This window comes from Telmatherina bonti, assembly GCF_933228915.1.
Source record: "Telmatherina bonti genome assembly, chromosome: 19".
Lineage (NCBI taxonomy): Eukaryota > Metazoa > Chordata > Actinopteri > Atheriniformes > Telmatherinidae > Telmatherina > Telmatherina bonti.
In genome coordinates, this window is record NC_136617.1 from 7995238 (window position 1) to 8014580 (window position 19343).

Sequence of the window (19343 nt, forward strand, 5' to 3'; positions counted from 1 at the left end):
GAGGAGGTCAGCGCTTTCTGAGTGCTTCTAGTTTACAATCTAACATTAACTCGGTTAAAAACAACCAATTTGTTTGTCTTTATAGTTTTAACTGAAGTTCAGGCTTTTATCAACTCCTGCATACATGCTGGGTTGTTCTCATCTGCCGACAAACGTGACTCATCGTCACCAACGTTGCACAAAATTTATGGGTGGATTTTTGCGATTTATTTTCTGAGAATTTCTCTTAGAGTAACTGAGAGTTTAGTCAATTTAATTTTTACCACAGAGAAATAGCTTAATGTTATTTTAAATTAAATAATTTGCAGCGTCACTATACTCACATGTCCAAATGGTATGAAAAATATATGAAAGGTAGGTTAAAGTTCTGGTGGAGAATTTAATAATATGATGATGAATCCAGTTTTATGTAAATTAATATAGAGAATAAAAGTATCAGATTATTGTTTTATTGGCTTCTGGTGAGGATGGATGCTCGACATGCTGCTTCCTCACAGCAGCATCAAGTCAGAAGAGCATGTGTGTGTGTGTGTGTGTGTGTGTGTGTGTGTATCTGTGTGTGTATGAATGACAGTGTTTTTTATTTGGTTAGGTTTAACATATTATTATTATTATTATTATTATTATTATTATTATTATTATTATATGTAAATCCCTGTGTTGCTTTCCAATAGAAAACGGCTATAAAAATAGATTTGACTTGATCTGATATATAATGAGAACTATTGACAGAAACAAAGAACCAAATAGATGAAATATTTCTGTCTTTAAACGCCGTCTTTACGTCACAAATTAAGTTGCTCCTCCTCCAGCTTTCATCATTTAAAATGTGCATTTTGTACCATCTTTAAATGCTCAATTTGTATGTTAATTGTTATAATTCTACCCGATACTGAAACATCTGTCCTGATGTGACTGAATTTCTACATTTTGTATTATTTATCGATATGATGCCGCTTGTGTTTATTTTATTTAATTTAATCAACTTTTTCTATGTTTATGTTATCAGTGATTGGTTTCACTGCCTGGTATGGATGTAAGTAAAAGTCCTCTACCTGACGACCGGCGCTGGCCGCCGTCTGACCTGGGGGGGTCTGCGACTGAGAGCTGAGGGGCGGAGCCGGCGCCAGCAGCGGCTGCTGACCGACGATTGGCTGAACCAGGGTCTGTCCGGCCGGAGCGATGGCAGTGAAGCCCAAAGCCGCCAAGGGTGACGAGAGATAGGCGGGACCTGGAGGTTGCACGCTTTGTTGGGGCGTTGCCGTGGTAACTCCGGGGCTGGACCGGACGTGGGTGATCCTGAAGGAGAGAAACTTTGTGAGCATCTCTTCGGAGATGTTTGTGTAAAAACGCTCCAGACGTGGGCGTTGAACCGTATCTGTATCCAAACTTAAGAAACGTTCTGGTTAGCTCTCATCTTTGCTGCTGTCTCTTAGCTGTCGGGCCTACGTTGCTGACCTGGTGGGTGGGGATGTCAGAAGAACAGTCTGTGGGGGCGCAGCTCCAGGAGCCATCACTGTTGCCACGGAAACAGGAAAGGGGCTCCCAGGATGTACAGCTGCTGCGCCGCCAGGGTGAACGTTGGTCTGCACCACGGGCATGGGAGCAATCTGAATGATCTGAGGAGGAAACATGGTTTATTCATCTTCCATATGACAATCAGTGTTTAAATGACACAAAAGTGGAAACAATGAGGGACGGCGTCGGCATGCAGGGGCGGAGCTAGAGGGGCAGCGAAGGCAGCACGGGCCACCCCAGTTATTATGTATTTTTTTATATAAAATCTTGTACAATCTGTTAGCCGTGCATGAGGGATGAGCTGGTCCGTCAGCAGTATTGAAATATGGCATCAATGAAGATATCATTATTATATCAGCTTTTCTGATATAATAATGATGACATTTATTAGCCGTATGTGTTTATTATCCTCAAGGGCTGTGAGAGAACTCTCCTCTGGGACTTTTAAAGACACAAACAAAAGAAAAACCCTGTTTAGCACAAGGCATCATCCTCTTTGAAACGGCCCGGTGTCGGGCCGGTTGAAGTAGTTTCCTAATGGTTCATCTTTTCCAAACATTGACACATGGCTGCACATCTGAATCTTTAAAGTTACACCAACATGTCTGAGCTTATGCCTTCCTCAGGGTGTAAACGCAGTCATCACCTGTGATGAATCTCTTATATCTGGTTGTTTCTGTTACTAAACCCTGAAGACACGCGACTGATACGCGTTGTTGTAACTTAATGATTTTAGCCTATTTCAATAAACAAAAAAACAACATAAAATAGCATAATTTTTTTTTTTATCATTTTCATTTGACCAGCTGTAGGCAGAAGCCAAAGCTCATTATACCTTCCCTTCACTCTAAATCTAAAGAACAAAATGCGTTGGAGATTCGTTTACAATATATAATTAACATATAAAAAAAAAAAAAGTTTTAACAAAATTTAATCATGATCAAAACATTCCACTTAACAAGAAGAAAAATATTAACCTATAAATATTTTTCCATCACTGTCTTCTTAAAAATGTTTTTGAACTGTAATATGTACTATATGTACTGTAATATATATGAAAAAAAACCTGTAATATGGAAGTAGCTTTTTTTTAATCATCGCAACAGCTGTTCCACAAAAAAACCCTTTATCAGATAAACAGTCCTAACTTTTGGTCTTTTAAACATAAATGTTCTTCTTAAGTTATATTTTGTTTCCCTATCTGAAGACTTTACCTGCAGAAAGTTGGGAATTTTGTTTAACTAGATACATAAATTTAGTAGTGTACAAATCAACCAAGTCATCAAATATCACAATTTTGGATTGAATTAACAATTGATTACTAGGTGTATAATAAGGTGCAATATTAATTAATCAAACAGCCTTTTTTTGTAATATAAAAATTGGCTTAGTTTTAGTTTTGTATGTATTTCCCCACATTTTCGAGAGCATGTGTCGAGTATGGTGTGATGAGACCTGGACCTGGATTTTTTTATGCCACTTTTTTGGATTCAGATCTTCTGCTTCGGCTGAAAATCTGTTTGTGTTTGATGTGGACTGAGGAAAACACAGCTTGAGATTGATCGCTTTTAAAGCGCTCCATGGTCTTTGGACCTTTATCTGACCTTTTAACTCCTTGCACTCCTGCGTGCACCCTGCGAGCTTCGGCTAGAGGGTTTATTCATGTGCCGGTCGCTTGACATTTAATAAAAGATGACGAGCCTTTTCAGACCCAGAACCTCTGGAACCCCCAACCCGAGGAAATTAGTCCAGCATAATCGGGTGATCCTTTAAGAAGAATTTGAAAACATATTTTTTAATCAGAGTACGTTTTACCAACCTGCAGCAACACTGGTTTATACTGTATCTGTATCTTTTGTTGTTGTTAATTTTAATTGTTTTTTGTTTTGATTTTATCATTTATTTGAATAGTGTAAATAACAATAATAATAATAATTCTTCTTCTTCTTATTCTTCTTCTTATTATTTTCTATTATTAATATATTATTATTATAGATATGTGATTTGACTAATAATAATAATAATAATAATAATTTATATTTTATTATTATATTAATTTTATCATTATTATATTATTATTATAGATCTATGATTTGACTAATGATAATAATAATAATAATAATAACAATAATAATAATTATAATATTAATTCATTATTATTATTATTATTATTATTATTATTATTAATAATAATAATAATAATAATAATATTATTATTATTATATTATTTCAAATTTATTATTTTTATTTTAATTTTAATATTATTTATTATTATTATTTTTATTATTTATTTATTTTTTTAAAATCATTATAGATCTGTGACCGGACTACCACTGGAGCAGGCGTTTCGTTTCTAAACTTTTCCCGATTCAGCGACTTCACACAACGTAACATTGTTCTAATTTTCCTGGTAAAGACGATTCTGCAGTATTCAGCGAACATCTAAGCTTTCTGACCTTCCCGCGACGATGTGCGCGTGACACATGCATAAAAGACACAAATCATCTATTGGTGGATCGGTGAGTGGGAGGAGCCACACAGCAACCCTCATCCAATAAGCAGCCAGAATGAGAGAAGAGAGCGCTTTAAACACTCAAATCACTTGTTTATTCGTCCATTTTCATGTTTCTAATCACAAACTGGATATTTAAACATTTGGATACTTTTCCTCTGTGTGTGATCTGACAGACTGGAGAAGCAGCTGCATATTCATCTGAAAGGCAACACTTTAAATAGACGGAGCAGCCCTTTAAAGTTTTCCAGCTCGTGAGTGAAAATCCTGAATGCTGCTGGGAAAGTTCCCATGATACAACTTTAACAAACAGCATCATGGGAACTTGTCGGATTGTTAAGCTTATAATAAAAGTCAATAAAAACACATTTTTCACAATTTTACTGACGTTAAAAAGATGCACAGTTTTGCATTTTGATGTAAAAAGGTTTGAACGACAATATTAAGCTCCACAACCAGAACAACCACTTTAACTTTCCATGTACCTTTAATGGAAAATTCAGCTCTAGTTTAGGAGACACAGCTGAATTCTCATTAAAATATGGTTCTGATTCTTCTCTGAGACGACTGAAGTTTGAAAAAGTGGCTTATTCAGACAACATGTCAGCGTGAGTTTGATGTCCTCTGCTTTTAAGCTGGTTATTCCTCCTGTTGTTGTTTTTAGGAACGCATGTTTAGTTTTCCACCTGATTTTCTGCACATGCCTGCTGCTGCTCCCTGATGTGTTGTAGTGCTTAATCATCTGATAAAATCATCACCCGAATAAATTCGACTTCACACCTCTGCTGTGGTTTAGGTTATTTTTATTATAACTTAGAAGCTGCTGAGTGTCTTCGATGTTTTCTCCATCAGCCTGCGGCCTCCTGATGGAGCCGGAGGACAACACTGAGCATGTGCAGCAACTGAGGAAAAGGTGTGTCTGCATCAGGAGAGAGGCCTCGCTCTCCTGACGTTTGTCCTAAAAATAGTCAGATATGTTGATAGTTGCTCTTACAGTTGTGCTCATATGTCTTCATCCCCTTTCATTAAAGAAAAGGCTGAATTTACAACAGTCGCTCAAATAACTGGAGACTTAAAAAAGGAACAATAACTAAAAATTTGCAAAATTATAATTGAGTAATATAAGACACTGTTTTTTCATTTAATTGTGTTGAAGAAAGAAAAACAAACAAATAAATTGGTCCTGCACAAATGAGAGACTTTTCTGTTGAACAGTGGGACAAAATACCTGTTAACAGGTGCAGAAGTCTGACTGAGAGGAACAGAAAACACCTTTTTACATCAAAATGCAAAACTGTGCATCCGACAAAGGATTGTTCAACTAAATATTACTTTATGACTGATGGAATATGTAATAAATTATCTTATTTGTTTGCTTTTTAAAAAAAATATTTCTATTGAACCAGAATTAGAAAATAATGTAACGATTTTCATAAAATTTTTTATTTATTATTACTTTAGTCAATTTCAGCTTGTTTTACAGGCAGCAGTTTTTTTCCTTCTTTAATGAAAGGGGATGAATAAATATGAGCACAGCTGTACATGTGGCGTGACAGCGTGTGAATTGTGTGTGACATTGTGTATTTTCCTCCAGTAAAAGGCCAGAAAAACCACAGCAGACTGGATCGTGACGGCTACTTTTTCTTGGATTCCTCCTCGTTTGTTTTCATTGCTGAGCACAAAATGGTTTTAAATAAACTGGATTTGCTACACTGGTGCCGCATTAGTGGCTTTTAGTCGCTGTTTTTCCCAGTAATTCGTTGCAGGAAGCAGACGGTGATGAGGTCATACAGACTATCCTGGAGGTAAATTTACTCTGCAAGCCTTCGAAGAGGGATGACGAATATCCTCACCTTGTTTCCCGTCACAGGGCCGTTCTGCACAGGAAGAGGCGGAGCCACCAGGGAGATGGAAGGCTGAGGAGGAGTCGATCCTGTTCTCACCGTTGCCCTGGGAACCAGCATCTTGCTCTGCAAGACTGGCGACTGGGTTTGGACTAACGCGTGAGAAGGAAAAGAGAGAGACGGAGAGTTAGACGGCTGGACGTGAGGAGCAGATGGGAGTCAGAAGGAGAGGTGGAAGCAGAAAAGGAGCAATGGTGGGTGGGCCACACAGGTGTCAATCATTTATCTCCAGTTTCTGTCAGCCAATCAGATCTACTTCAGCAGAGAACTACAGCAAGAAGAACCAAGATGTTTAACCCTTAAAACTCTGCCTGCTTGTTAAGTTACGTAAAACTGCATCAACTGGTTTAATCCCAGTCAGGACCATTTGTCATCTTTTCAGACACACAAAGAACTTTCTGCTGACTTTTAGCTGCTTCTGATTGGACATCATCGTCAGTTTCAGCTCTCTGATTGGTGGGATGTTTGGCTTAATCATAACTTCCAGATCAATATAGAAGTTTCTTAGCAACAAAGTCGTGTTTTTGTGATGAAAAGGTAGAAATAATGGTGTTACCATTCTCTGAATAAACAACACATTTTGCAGCTGGTCTGTAAACCTCCTGGACGTGAAACAAACCTATGTAGTTCACTTAAAGCAGACCAAACTTTTCAAAATGTAAATGTATCTTTTTTTTTTAATTCTTTATTCATTTTGACTGATTTCTTTGACCTTACTTTATGTACTGGCTCTGATCTTTTTTTCTTTTTTTTTTTTTTAAATCTGGTCCACCTAAATATCTAGCAGCCTCAGATTTCATCACAATTCACGCCACGGAGTTACACGCCACCGTTCCTGAGAAGACGGCGGTGAGACCAGTGATGTCACTCGGCGGCGCCAGAGCTCCAGCAGAGTTTTAAGGGTTAAACTGGTGAGCGGAGAAACTGCGTTGCTTCTGTCTGCCAGTCGTCTGTCTCTATCTCACCTCGAGTCCCGGGGCTGACTCTGATTCCCGCCCCAGCCTGCACGCCGTTGGCGGGCAGGGAGAAGACGTGCTGCTGAGTGAGCTGGGGGGAGGATGGGCTGTCGGTGGGCAGGACGTACTGGACCTGCGCCAGCGGCTTGGGGCAGGTGGGAGGTGTGAGGGAGGAGGTGGCGGCGGAGGGGTGGAGCTGGGGCTGGAGGGTGGGTGGGTGAGTTTGGATGTGTGGGGTGATGAGCTGCAGCGGCTGAGCAGCGGGGAAGGACCCTCCCAGAACTAGGCTAGTGACCAGGCTGCTGCCGCCTGCGGGGGTGACACTGACGGGACCGTGAGAGGAGGATGGCGATGGGTACCCACCGCCTGCTGCCACCGGCAGCTGCGCCGCTCCACCTCCTCCAATCAGAAGAGTGGCTTTCTTGTCCGGCGGGAGGGAGCTGAGGGCGATGGCTCCTTCCACCGGCTTGCTGGCGATGGGGACGGGGGTGCTGGCGACGGGGCGGACCACATTCGTCACCATGGTGGGAGCCAAGCGGACGCCGCCGAGGACCTGGGAGAAACCCTGCTGCGTCACGGCGAGCGGAGGCTGGACGATAGACTCGCCTCCCTCCCCTCCACCTGCTGAGCCTTCCTCTACTTTAGGTCCTCCCTCACTCCCCTCCTCGCCTCTCTTTCTCTTCTTCTCAGCCCCGTCTTCAGCACCTCCTCCTCCTCCTCCTTCATGCCCTTTCGTCGAGGTGGAGTCGGAGTGATGAGGGGCGGGAGAGGAGGGAGAAACTGGCTGGAAGCCATGCTGGAGGGAAGAAAGACGCACTGAGATCAAAGCTTTTCCGACTAAAACTAAATAAAAGATGCTAAATAGGATCTTACCTGTCCATCTGGTTCATCTTCATCGCTGTCTGTAACTCTCTCCTTACACTTGAGGTCGATGGAGCCTTCTGGACAGGAATCCTCTGAGGGTGAGATGCAAAAAGTTTCTGTTTTAACAACAAGCAGACCTGCAAACGTCCCCCAATTAGCAAACCCAAGCAGCTCAGGATGGAAAGAAACTGCCTCCAAACAGCCAGGAGCTTCGTCATCAGAGCGTTCACGTTACGGGCACCGATGCCACACTTCTGCTTTTTGCTTCTTTATTTAAGAGGCTGACATAATCCCGCCGTGTCTTACGGAGAAACGCTGACTGTAATGGAAACAGAAACTATGACTGTGTGGTTGCGAAGCAGCCTCTCGCTCACCCATAACGTCGTCGTCCCCCTCTTCCTCGCAGATGACCATGCGCTCTTCATCGCTGGTCATGTCCTCACTGGCTCCGCCTTCGCACAGCGACTGAGGCGGCGGGCGGCTGCGAAACAAACCCGCTCCATCGTCCTGATGAGACATGAAGGAAAGAATATCCATCTACAGTCGTCCACAGATGTATTCATCATCTTTCATTAAAGAAAAGGCTGAATTTACAACAGTCACTCAAATAACTGGAGACTTAAAAAAGGAACAATAACTAAAAATTTGCAAAAATATAACTTAGTAATAAAAGACACGGTTTTTTTATTTAATTGAGTTGAAGAAAGAAAAAAAAACCAAACAAACAAAAGTGTCCTGGATGAATTGGAGACTTTTCTGTTGAACAGTGGGACAAAATACCTGTCAACAGGTGCAGAAGTCTGACTGAGAGGAACAGAAAACACCTGACTGGAGCGGAAACATTACAGGATTCTTCAACTAAACATTACTTTATGACTGATGGAATATGTAATAAATTATCTTATTATAATATAATTATAATATTATAATAATGATAATCTATAATAATTATAATATTATAATAATTATCTTATTATAATTAATATTATATTAATATTATATTATTGAGTGAAGTTGAATAAATTCAAAGCGATGAAACAATTAAAAGCCTAATTTTGCTTCATTTGCTGTGTTTACATTCATGTTTGGGAATTCTTTCCAGGAAATCTGTAAAGAAATGAGGACTGGATGGAGACGCTACAGAACCGCAGACTCAAACTCCCCCAAAACTCTCGTTGTTTTGCTTTTTATTTTCATTTCAGCTGCAGTTTATTTGATCTGTTTATGTTGTGTAAAAGCCACATGTGGTGTGTGAACACACACATTCTGGTGCAGACACGCCAACATGCACACCAACAGGCATTTTCACGTCTACTCCTGAATGTACGAAACTAGTTTTTCCAGATGAAAACGTCTGAAAATGATCATCAAAGCATTTTCACTAAAATGATCGTGTTGTTGTCGTTTCTGGAGCGAACGCCGATGAGCAAGGCATCTAGTGGTTGTCGGTTTTCCTGTGGAAAGGTTTTTTTCTTTGCGCTCTCGAGAGGCTTTTCTTTTTTACAGTTTAACAACCTCCTACCTTCTCCAGGTCTCGCTCCCTTTTCTCCAGAGTGTGCACGGCGCTTTGGGAAAATGCTCGGGGACGGGGGTGCGGCGGTCCAACCGGCACGCCTCGACGCTCCAGTCCCCCCAGCCACCCCGAGCCCCCTCCCTTCCCTTCCAGCACCGGGACCTCCGACAGGACATCTGTGGACCAAAGAAGAAAGACTCATCATGGAGTGGATCAATACAGCTTCAGATCAATAAAGTCCTTTATAATCTTGAATAACCGGGGGGGGGGGGGGGGGGTTTATTCCATCTCATGTTTGTAGTCAACAAAAAGGCGAAACTAGTTTACATTCTTGTGCATCATAACCAGTCATCACATACCGATGCTCTCCGACATGCTTCTTTCTCGAGGCTCTTTCAGAGTCCCGCGGCCTTCAGATAGAGACTTTCTGCGGTCCTTGTTGCACCACTTCCAGTCTGGGTGGGCTCTGAAATGGGCCTCTTTCACCTGAAGGAGGAGGAAAAGCAGGACGGACTTTAAGGTTCTGTAAAAAAGCTCCTTCTGTTCTGGGAAAAAGATATGTGACTCAGGCAGATTTTCAACCGCTGTTGTAAACCTTAACCTGACTGGACAAAAAAATGATAAAACTAAATAAATACAGTGAAAAAAATTTCTTTGGGATAAAATTAGAAAAAAAGAATATTAAACATTTGTTCTACATTATACTAATAAATACAGTAAAAAAAAAAAAAATACAGCAAAAAATAAGAAAAAACATAAAAGTAAAAAGGCTGGAATAAAATAAAAACAGTTATATGGAAACAAAATACATGCAGTAAAAAACGAGGAACAAACAAAAAAGAAAAAGACAAAGAAAATAATTTTAAATTGCATAAAATAAACCAAGAAGAAAAAACTGGGAAAAAAAAAAATCAAATTAAACATAAAACAATAATCATAAAAAATTAATAAAATATTGTAAAAAGTAAGAAAAATATAAGACTGGAATAAAGCATAATCACATAAAAAATAAAAAAAAGTAAGAAAATTATAAATAAAAAAGAAAAGATTGGAAAAAAATAAAATACTGTTAAAAAGTAAATATATTAATTACAAATATTTTTTTAAAAATTAATAATGTAAAAATTAAATAACTAAAATGAAGTTAAATTTAAAAAAAAAAAAATTAAATGAAAAAAGACTGGAAACATTTTGTTGCAAATTTGCGGTGTGAAAGGATTAAATCTGATTCAATCAGCTGATTTGTGGAAAGGACCTTCAAGCCCACCTGAAAGGCCAGATCATGGTACTGCTGCTTCTCATTGGGCCCCAGAGCGTACCACCACTCCCCCAGGATCTTACTGACTGTCCGGTTGTCCTGGTTGGGGTGTCGCTGGTGCACCAGGGCCCGGTGGCGTTTACTGAAGATCATGAAGGCATTCATGGGACGGCGAATGTGGTCCTTTTCTCTCTGGTTGCAGACGGAGAGCAGACATTAGGGGACAGCAGTGTGGCGTGATCTACTGACCGTCGGCGACGTGGACTGACCTTCCTGTCTCCGTCCTTTGGGAGGGCGCTGAGAGACTGCGTGCGTCTCTTCATGGCTCCAGTGGAAGGCGACGGATCGTTGGCTACGCCGGGGGAAAACCTGCATTACAAGCAAAGCAAAGTGAAACTGAGAGTTCAGCTGGGAGGGAGTTTCAGCAGTCCGAGGGACTTTCAGGAAGTTTTCAGGAGTTTTGAAGGAATTTACCCAGAATGTCCTCAGATTCTAAGGAAGCCATGTGGAACATTTATTTCCTCTTAAATTCTGCTCATTTTCTTAAACTTAACACAGATTTATCTCCAAGAATAAACCATGAAAGAGTTGTTTTTTTTAATGATTATTTTTATGTTTTAGCTCGAGCTAAAGCTCTGCTATGTAACCAGGCTGCTGATGAACGTTCAGGGCAGCTGGTTGTGCAGAACAGCTTTCATTTGGGATTTTTGTGACTTGCTGGTTTGTTTTTTGAAGCTGGATGGTAGATAGTCCTTGTAGTGGACTTTGTTTGTGTGGACGGTCTTGTGGTGTTGTTTGGTAGTGTGAACTGCTTCTGACCTTAAGAATTGCTTTGTCAATGATGTTGTTTAGTTTAGATAATAAGCCATTTTTTTATGCTATTTCATTTTGTCTTTAACCTTGTGCTCATCTGTATTCATCCCCTTTCATTAGAAAAAAAAGGCTGAATTTACAACAGTCTGGAAACTTAAAAAAGGAACAATAACTAAAAGTTTGCAAAAATATAATTTAGTAATATAAGACACTGTTTTTTCATTTAATATAGTTGAAGAAAGAAAAATAAACAAACAAACAAATGTGTCCTGGACAAATGAGAGGCTTTTCTGTTGAACAGTGGGACAAAATACCTGTCAACAGGTGCAGAAGTCTGACTGAGAGGAACAGAAAACACCTGACTGGAGCGGAAACATTACAGGATTCTTCAACTAAATATTAGTTTATGACTGATGGAATATGTAATAAATTATCTTATTTGTTTGCTTTTTTAAAAAAAAATATTTCTGTTGAACCAGAATTAGAAAATGTCATGATTTTCATAAAATTTTTATTTATTATTACTTTAGTCAATTTCAGCTTGTTTTACAGGCAGCTGTTTTTTTCCCTCTTCAATGAAAGGGGATGAATAAATATGAGCACAGCTGTATGTGGACTTGTGGGCAAAAGAGGTAAAAAGAGGTTGCTTCGTCTTTCCCCTAGCAGAGTTGGGGTTGTGACAAAAACAGAATATGGAAACAGATATTTTGAAAAGTCTCTCAAATATCGCAAAAAAGTTTTTGCACTCTCATAAGGTGGTTTTTCAGATGTTTCAAGACGGCAGTATATCGTGGAATGGAAACACTTTTTCTGCCTCTACCCGTCTCTGGATGTGACATAGAGGATCACGTGAAAGATGGCACCAAACAACAATAAAACAATGAAGAAAGGCATCAAAAAGCCGAGCCAAATCCTCCGCAGCAAGTAGAAAACCCCAAATTAACGCCGCGTGGATTCCTTGCATATGTCGCAATCTCGCTGATCTGGATAAAACTGCGTCCTGGGTAAGCTCACATTTGGCTGTCAGAGCATATCAACATGACAGTTAACTGTCCCAACCTGCACCGCAGGGCCGGATAAAAAGCGAACAGGCTCCTGGGCCCAGAGTGTCACAGGGGCCCCCTTCCCCACCGCAACATTGTAAAAATTGTGAATGATACATTGTAAAACGACATTTCTAACATCTCTCAGGCAGTGGTACAACACACTAGACACTGTGGTGTAACTATCTGGCTTTTATGTACATTTTGTTTCATGTCCAAACTGTTGGTGTTTTCCCTACGTGGACCCCACATGGGCCCATGATGCCTATTTACTAACCCAACCAGAGGTGTATAAAGTAGAAGTAGAAGTAAAAAAAAAAAAAAAAAAAAAAAAAGAATTCCTGCCATGTTTTTGGATCTACCGATGCATTTAGAACAGATGTTTTCACTAACAGGCTCGTCTACCTGTAGTGGAGCTGAGCAAATTAAATTCACCTGGCTCAGTGACTGGTTGGAAAGAGCTGCCAGAAAGGACTTCTACTTTCTACTTTATAGACCTCTGAACCCAACACAGCGGACTTGAGCTAGCAGACATTCAGGTGATCAAAGTAAAACCTCTCAATCAAAGCTCTGCGGTGAACAGAGAAGAAGCTAATAAAACCGGTCGCAGCTGGAATGGAAAGTGGTTTTGCAAAGTGAAGCATATTCATTAATGTAACATCAGAACTGGTTGATATTCAGCACCAAAAAGGATGAGATTAACAGATGATGGAGGCTGATCTCTTCTGTGTTCTGGATATTCTGGATAAGAATTTATCAAAATTTATTCATGAAGCACTTTTCAGCACTGAAAAGTTTGTCGTAGTTTTTTATTTTAAGAAAAAGGATTTTTTACACAGATGACTTTTTTATGTTAAAAAGTTGGAAACATTTCCACGAAGGAATTTTTATAAAAAATAAACCTGGTGTTATAAAGCAGTGCTTCCCAACCTGGGGTCCCACAAAGAGCTCAGGGGTCCCTGAGGCTTTAACTTCAGAGCCAATGTGATTAAAATTAAAGCCATGTCCACACAGAGGTGTAGTTGCTTAAATTATTTATCGTTTGAGTGTTTTATTCACATGGAAACAAGGGTTTAGGGACCTGAGAAAAGCCTGATTGCAGATGATTCCTCTTTCTTTTGAATCTTCTTTTTAAAAAGGTAAGACTATGTGTTGCTAATGACCTTAACTTTGGTTTTATCAAAGGAAAGGAGTCAGCCAGAATGTATTATTTATGGTGAGAAGTTGCTAATGAAAGCATAAAACCATGCATGGTTTCAATACAAAGTGGGCGAGGGGATGTTGCATGAAGGCGGTCCTCAGGGAAAATAGGTTGTTACTGACTGAAATACTGTAAAACTGTTCAGTTATTTCTCATAATGTGTCTTTACTCTGGCATTTCATGAAAAATAAGTGACAAAAACAATGAGACATTTTCTCTTTAAAGGGACAATAAGTACCGTTTTCTGCTGTTTACAGGCTATAATCCATACCTGCATTTATATGTATGTTATCACTGGTGTATTATGACCTCTGCTAATAATCTGACACATTCTCGTGAGCTAAGAATTTTAGATTAGTTCATACATATGACGGGTAAACTGGTAGGGAAGTGCCATGATCATCTGGCATCTTTAAACAACAGCTGACCGTAAGGGATAAATGGCACCAATGTGGAATAAGAAGGCGTTTTTCCTGCGAGGCAGCGAGCAGTGATCGAGACGCTAGAGGAGAAGATTAGAGAGAGGCTTACTACCCCAGCAAGTTGGATAATCTGTTCAGTTGTCATGCAGGACAATGCAGCAGCTGTTTTACCACCACAATGGAAGAGAAAAAGGAAACTTAACAGTGTCAACACGGAGCTAGCCATCCTCAGGTGGAAGGAATTCAACAAGGAGAAAGATTTTTAAAAGCAACGCTGAAGTTGCAGCTTTTCTTTCCACAAGTTAGTCAATTAGGCTACCTAAATTAGCCTGAAGCTAACTGTTTCAATTGGGTTTTGCTCAAGTGGCAACCTCCGGCGGTTACAAGTGAAGCATATGCGGAAGCGCTAAAAGCTGCAGTTCCCCCCTCATCCACTAGGGGCTGCAAAACACAGCAAATCCCCATAGACTCCCATGTTAAAAAGACCAACTTCACAGCAGAAATAAACATGTTTACGCCAGAAATAAACACATTTACAGCCTGGTAAAAAAAACATTTTAGGTTTAATAGCTCAGGTTTACCTTCATGACAACTATGGGGAGAGTGAATTTTTTTTCTTTTCATCTTGAAATTTGTCATATTTAGGGGCGTGTCCTTTTGATTGACAGGTACCCAAAATCCCCGCTGCAAGAAGGCAGAGTGTAGGCCAACCGTGGTTTTCAGCCAGTTAACAGTGTGACTTAGCTTTACCTCCATTAGCTGGTTAGCTCCAGGTTAGCTCGGTTAGCTCTTAGCTGCAGGCAGGTCAGAGTTCACTAGATCTCAATCATCCACCATGACGCTCACAGCCCCCCTCTCAGCTCCACCTCTTTGCCCATATTTGTATTTTCCGGGTGAGACGACACACATGACGCTGCCAAGATGGTGATGGTTGGAACCACCCACCGAGCTTCAATTCAGCTCTTCAGAAACCTGCAGGTGACGTAACGGAGGCTCCGCCCATCTTTTATATACAGTCTATAGTTTTGCTTGACAGTGTTGTTCGTTACCATGGCAGCATAACAGTAGATCCTGCAAACATGTTTATGTAGCCTGGCAAGCCAGACTCTCTTGCTGCACCAGCGCAGAGTCTGGGGACTCGTTTCGCATCAACGGATTTCAAGGGCGGGACAAACCAATCAAAAAAATGGGGGACGTGACGTCAGTAAAGTGGCGGCCTACAATGTCATGAAGTGTTCAGTAGAGCGAACGCAACAGAAGAAAATAAACATGGCGTGCAGAACAGAAGACATAAATGACCTGTGTCGTTTTGGCTGTAAAAACCTGAGGCTACATGGCGTTGTTGGCAACTCACTGTTGTTGCTTTTTTTCAACCTAATCGAAAGTCAGAAACTAATATTTTGCAACAACAACAAGAAAAAGAAATGAACTCCCGCTACATCCGTGCGCCATTTTGAATGTTTTAAAGAATACGTGATGACGCAAGGCAAGAGACAAGAGTCTCCTCAGATCAACCAATCAGAGTGCCCGGTTTGTTTCAGACCGATGCAAATATTCGTGAAGGGGAGGGACTCCAGACTGAGTTGCTCTGTATTGAACATATGGAGCACTCCGGTCTGGTGTGCCAGGCTAATGTTTATGTAGCTTTCATTGTTGTTTTTTGCTGCAGTAAATGCAGCTTATAAAAGCTTCCCACCAGCTTTTAATTCGTGGCTTTACCACCGCTTAAAGCTGGTGTTTATGATGACTTGGAAAGGTAAGTTTGTCTGTACAGAACATATAATGAACAAGACAATTCAAAGTGCCTCACATAAACCATAAAACCATTAAAAGGCAGCAAAAAAAAAAGGCAAAAATCACAATAAAATCATGCATTTCAAGCTACTGGAACATGCAGCTCTACCAGAGGAGCATGTGTCTTGTTATTATTGCATAGCAAAGGTTCGAATGATGTTTTCAACAAGTCATCTCAACACCTTAAATTAGTTCTGCTCATGCACTAAACCAGTCCATCATGAACTTAACGTCTGGCTGTGGGAACAAAACAAGGAGTTTAAGCAAACAAAGAAAGGACACAGCAAATATGACAGCAAATAGAAGGAACCGTAACATATACGGTGATGCAGACTGCAAGCAGGCCTTAGGAAGTAAGAAAAAAACTAAAGCCTCAATTACCAGGGCAACCGCGCCGTGTCAGTTTGGCGGCGGGGAATTCAGATGTGCAGCTTGTATGTGTGAATGTCATCAAGCAAAGGCGAAGACTCAGTTAAGCTCTGAAATAAAGCCTGAAGCTGGTGGAAAACATCAACTTTGTGATTATTCATGCCGCCGGTCACTCGGCAGAGCAACAGGTGTGACCTCCTGTTACGTGACATTATTGCTTAAGCATTTCTTAAGCGTCTGCAGCCTCCGAGAGCCCAGTGACCCTGAAACATGCATAACCACACTACCATCCAGACAGCCTGTCTGAGTCACTCCGAGAGAGCAACAACCCCGCCAGATGCAGAGACACGATCTGCAAGGAATGAACGAGAACACGCTGCAAAGTTGCTGCCACACACTCGCAATTAAAAACATTTTTTCTCCTTTAAATTCTCCAGGAGAAGGTTGGATTTTAGTGCACTTGTTCAATCCTGGTGTTTTAAAGCTTCAAACATCATCCACTCACAGTTACTACCTACTTTACACTGAATCATACCCAGAGTTGTGGAGAGGAAGCATAATGTATGAGGTGTGTGCTCAGAATGAGTTGACACCGTTTAAATGAAGCACAAGAATATGCATGATGTTTGTAAAAGGGCAAGAAGGTTGACAACACTTGTGTTGTTTCTCTGTATTTATGTACAGTTCTTTTTCAAAGAATATGGAAATTGTATTATACAGGAGAGGATAATGTTTTCCAGCCTTTAGGACAAATTTTTCATGTCTGCACCATCATTTCAGCACAGCTGGCCCTGAGAGGAGCTCAGAAGAGAAGAAGATGAAAGTGGGTGAATTTGTGGTTGTGGGTCTTTTGTAGAAGTTTCAAGGTAAATATTTGAGAAATGAAGAACCATGCTAATTATAAAATCCAACAGCAGGCAACAGCATGAGAATCAGTCATGTGAAAGAAGAAACCTTGACATGAAGCAACATTACGGTAGGCGAGGAAAGTTAAATATCTTTGAACTGGCATCACAGGTACAGTTTGCTAAATACCCAGTGGGAAACATAGACAATATCCCGCTTCATGCAGGAACGGCGACGCCATATTGGTCATGGCAAGTTCGCAATTTTTAACAGGATGCAACAGAGGGAATCATCTGCAGTTTGGGGCTGAACAAACTCTTTGAATATCATCACCAGGAATTGCTTGTAATGGTAAGGACAGAGCATAGAGTGTATCTAAAAAGGTGGGCGGAGCCTCCGTGATGTCACCAGTAGGTTTATGAAGAGCAGGGCAGTTCCTGCTGTTGCCATCTAGGTGCGTCACAGCCCTTCATCTATTAAACCTTTTTTGTAAACAAGTAAACATGCATATATAGGCAACAATACAAACTTTATAATGCAAACAATTACGTCAAATAAATAGAAAAATAAAATAAGAATATCAAGGGGAGCATTATATCTATAATGCTTCCCTTGGCAAAGTAAATTTGCCCAGCAGAACACAGCATCCAGAAAATCATTTAGCTTGCTTAAATGCTTAACAAGACAAAACAGGAGAGAGAGAGAAAAAAACCATGTAAACACGTTCATTTCTGCTGTAAAGTTAGTGTTTTCAACATGTCACTCTGTGGGGATTTGATCCCTTTTAAAGCCCCTAGTGGATGAGGGGGGGACTGCAATTTTTATTGTTATTATTCTAGCACATATTATTGATTAGGGTGCATGCCAGAGCTTATAATAGCACTTTAGACATAATCAGACAGCATCTGAATAATCCTGTAAGCCTATAAACCTATGGGGTTGACTAAAATAATTTGTGTTGGGATGGTTTTCATTGGTGGATTTCTTAAAGTGGTGCTATGATGGTATTTCCAGTTTTCTGAGCTTTCTACAGTGTTACAGTGTTGAATCCTCATCAGACATGTGAATGGCACTGTTTTTTATCACCTAAACGCATGTTTGAGTTTGAGTTTGAGTTCCAGCACTCTCTCCGTTCGGTTTCCATGGCGACGAAAAACGTGTCGTTTCAGAGAGTTTTTTCTACTTGGAAATCCTTGTGACGTCCCGGGGGATAAGGTTCGGTGATTGGTTACCTTCTACTGGTTAACAAGGGCATGTACAAATACATCAGGCGGGTGGAAAACGTGGGATAAAGTTATTTCCAACGATGGCTGGTAAGTTTACCAAAGAGAGACATCCTGCTGCATTCGTTGCTGTGGGTTGCTGTTTTCCACTTCGTTTTCAGGCTCTGATTCAGGTTCCAACATGTAGGGCTGTATGCTATGTGTTGACATTGTAGTTTGTTTTTTTATTGAGTTCATATGAGCCTAATCCTTCTGTTTATGAGATGTTACGGTGAAAGCAGGTGCGGTGCGCGCTCCCGATGTAGTGCAGTGGCGGGAGGCGGGGCTTAATGCGGAAGAGTCTCAATCCACTCGTTTTGCCCGCAGGCTGATCTGACAGCCTACGGAGAGGGTCGGTCTGAAGTAAATAAAGTGATTTGTGACAATACCTCGATCAATCCCAGCCCTTCTGGGCTCAGAAATAAAAATAAATTAGCCTGAAATGCACATAATAGTTCCACTTTAAAAACCTGCAATAAGGCTGTTTGCTCATTTTCATAGTATGATGTTTAAAAATGCATTAAATGTATCATGATAAAACAGATCATAATATGAATGCATGTAGCTACAGCTTGGCTAAATAGGCTTCACTAAATTGTATAAGCGTAATATCTACTGTGTTAAACAGGAAAAAATCTGCCACATCTACTCCTGAAAACCCCTTAGTCTTACCTTTCACTTTGACAATCATTTTCCCCATTTATTATCTATGTGAATTACTTTAATGCCAATAAATACTCAGTCATCCGTCAGTGATGATCAACTAATAGTTACGTTGAAGTTTCAAACTTCTTTTCACTCTAAATATAATATAAAACGTTACAAACGGTTACCAATTAATTAAACAATCGTTCACCTGTGTAAAGCTTACTTCATCTCATCTTGCAAGGATGAAGATGGTGGACGTGTTGATAATGTTGCAGCAGCGGGTCGAGGCAGTTGATGCAGCGTCTACGTATGCGTGTCTATGGGTGTCATCACCAACTTTACCACTAGATGTCAGTAATGCTTACGTACTGTTCATATATAGCCTAATAAAACATCTCTAACAGTTAAGAGTTTAGGGAC

General features: G+C 40.4%; 1 protein-coding gene across 1 annotated transcript in view; it reads right to left on the reverse strand.

The window, feature by feature from the left end:
- Nucleotides 1–19343, reverse strand: part of cica (capicua transcriptional repressor a) — a 53752-nt gene that overhangs the window by 12418 nt on the left and 21991 nt on the right. Inside the window, exons 6-15 of the mRNA XM_079258496.1 lie at nt 10795–10894; nt 10535–10717; nt 9627–9753; nt 9277–9443; nt 8129–8261; nt 7764–7846; nt 6900–7686; nt 5884–6026; nt 1459–1619; nt 1056–1299 (exon numbers count right to left, since the gene is read on the reverse strand). Coding sequence (XP_079114622.1) covers nt 1056–1299; nt 1459–1619; nt 5884–6026; nt 6900–7686; nt 7764–7846; nt 8129–8261; nt 9277–9443; nt 9627–9753; nt 10535–10717; nt 10795–10894 — 2128 coding nt within the window. The remainder of the gene's footprint in view (nt 1–1055; nt 1300–1458; nt 1620–5883; nt 6027–6899; nt 7687–7763; nt 7847–8128; nt 8262–9276; nt 9444–9626; nt 9754–10534; nt 10718–10794; nt 10895–19343) is intronic.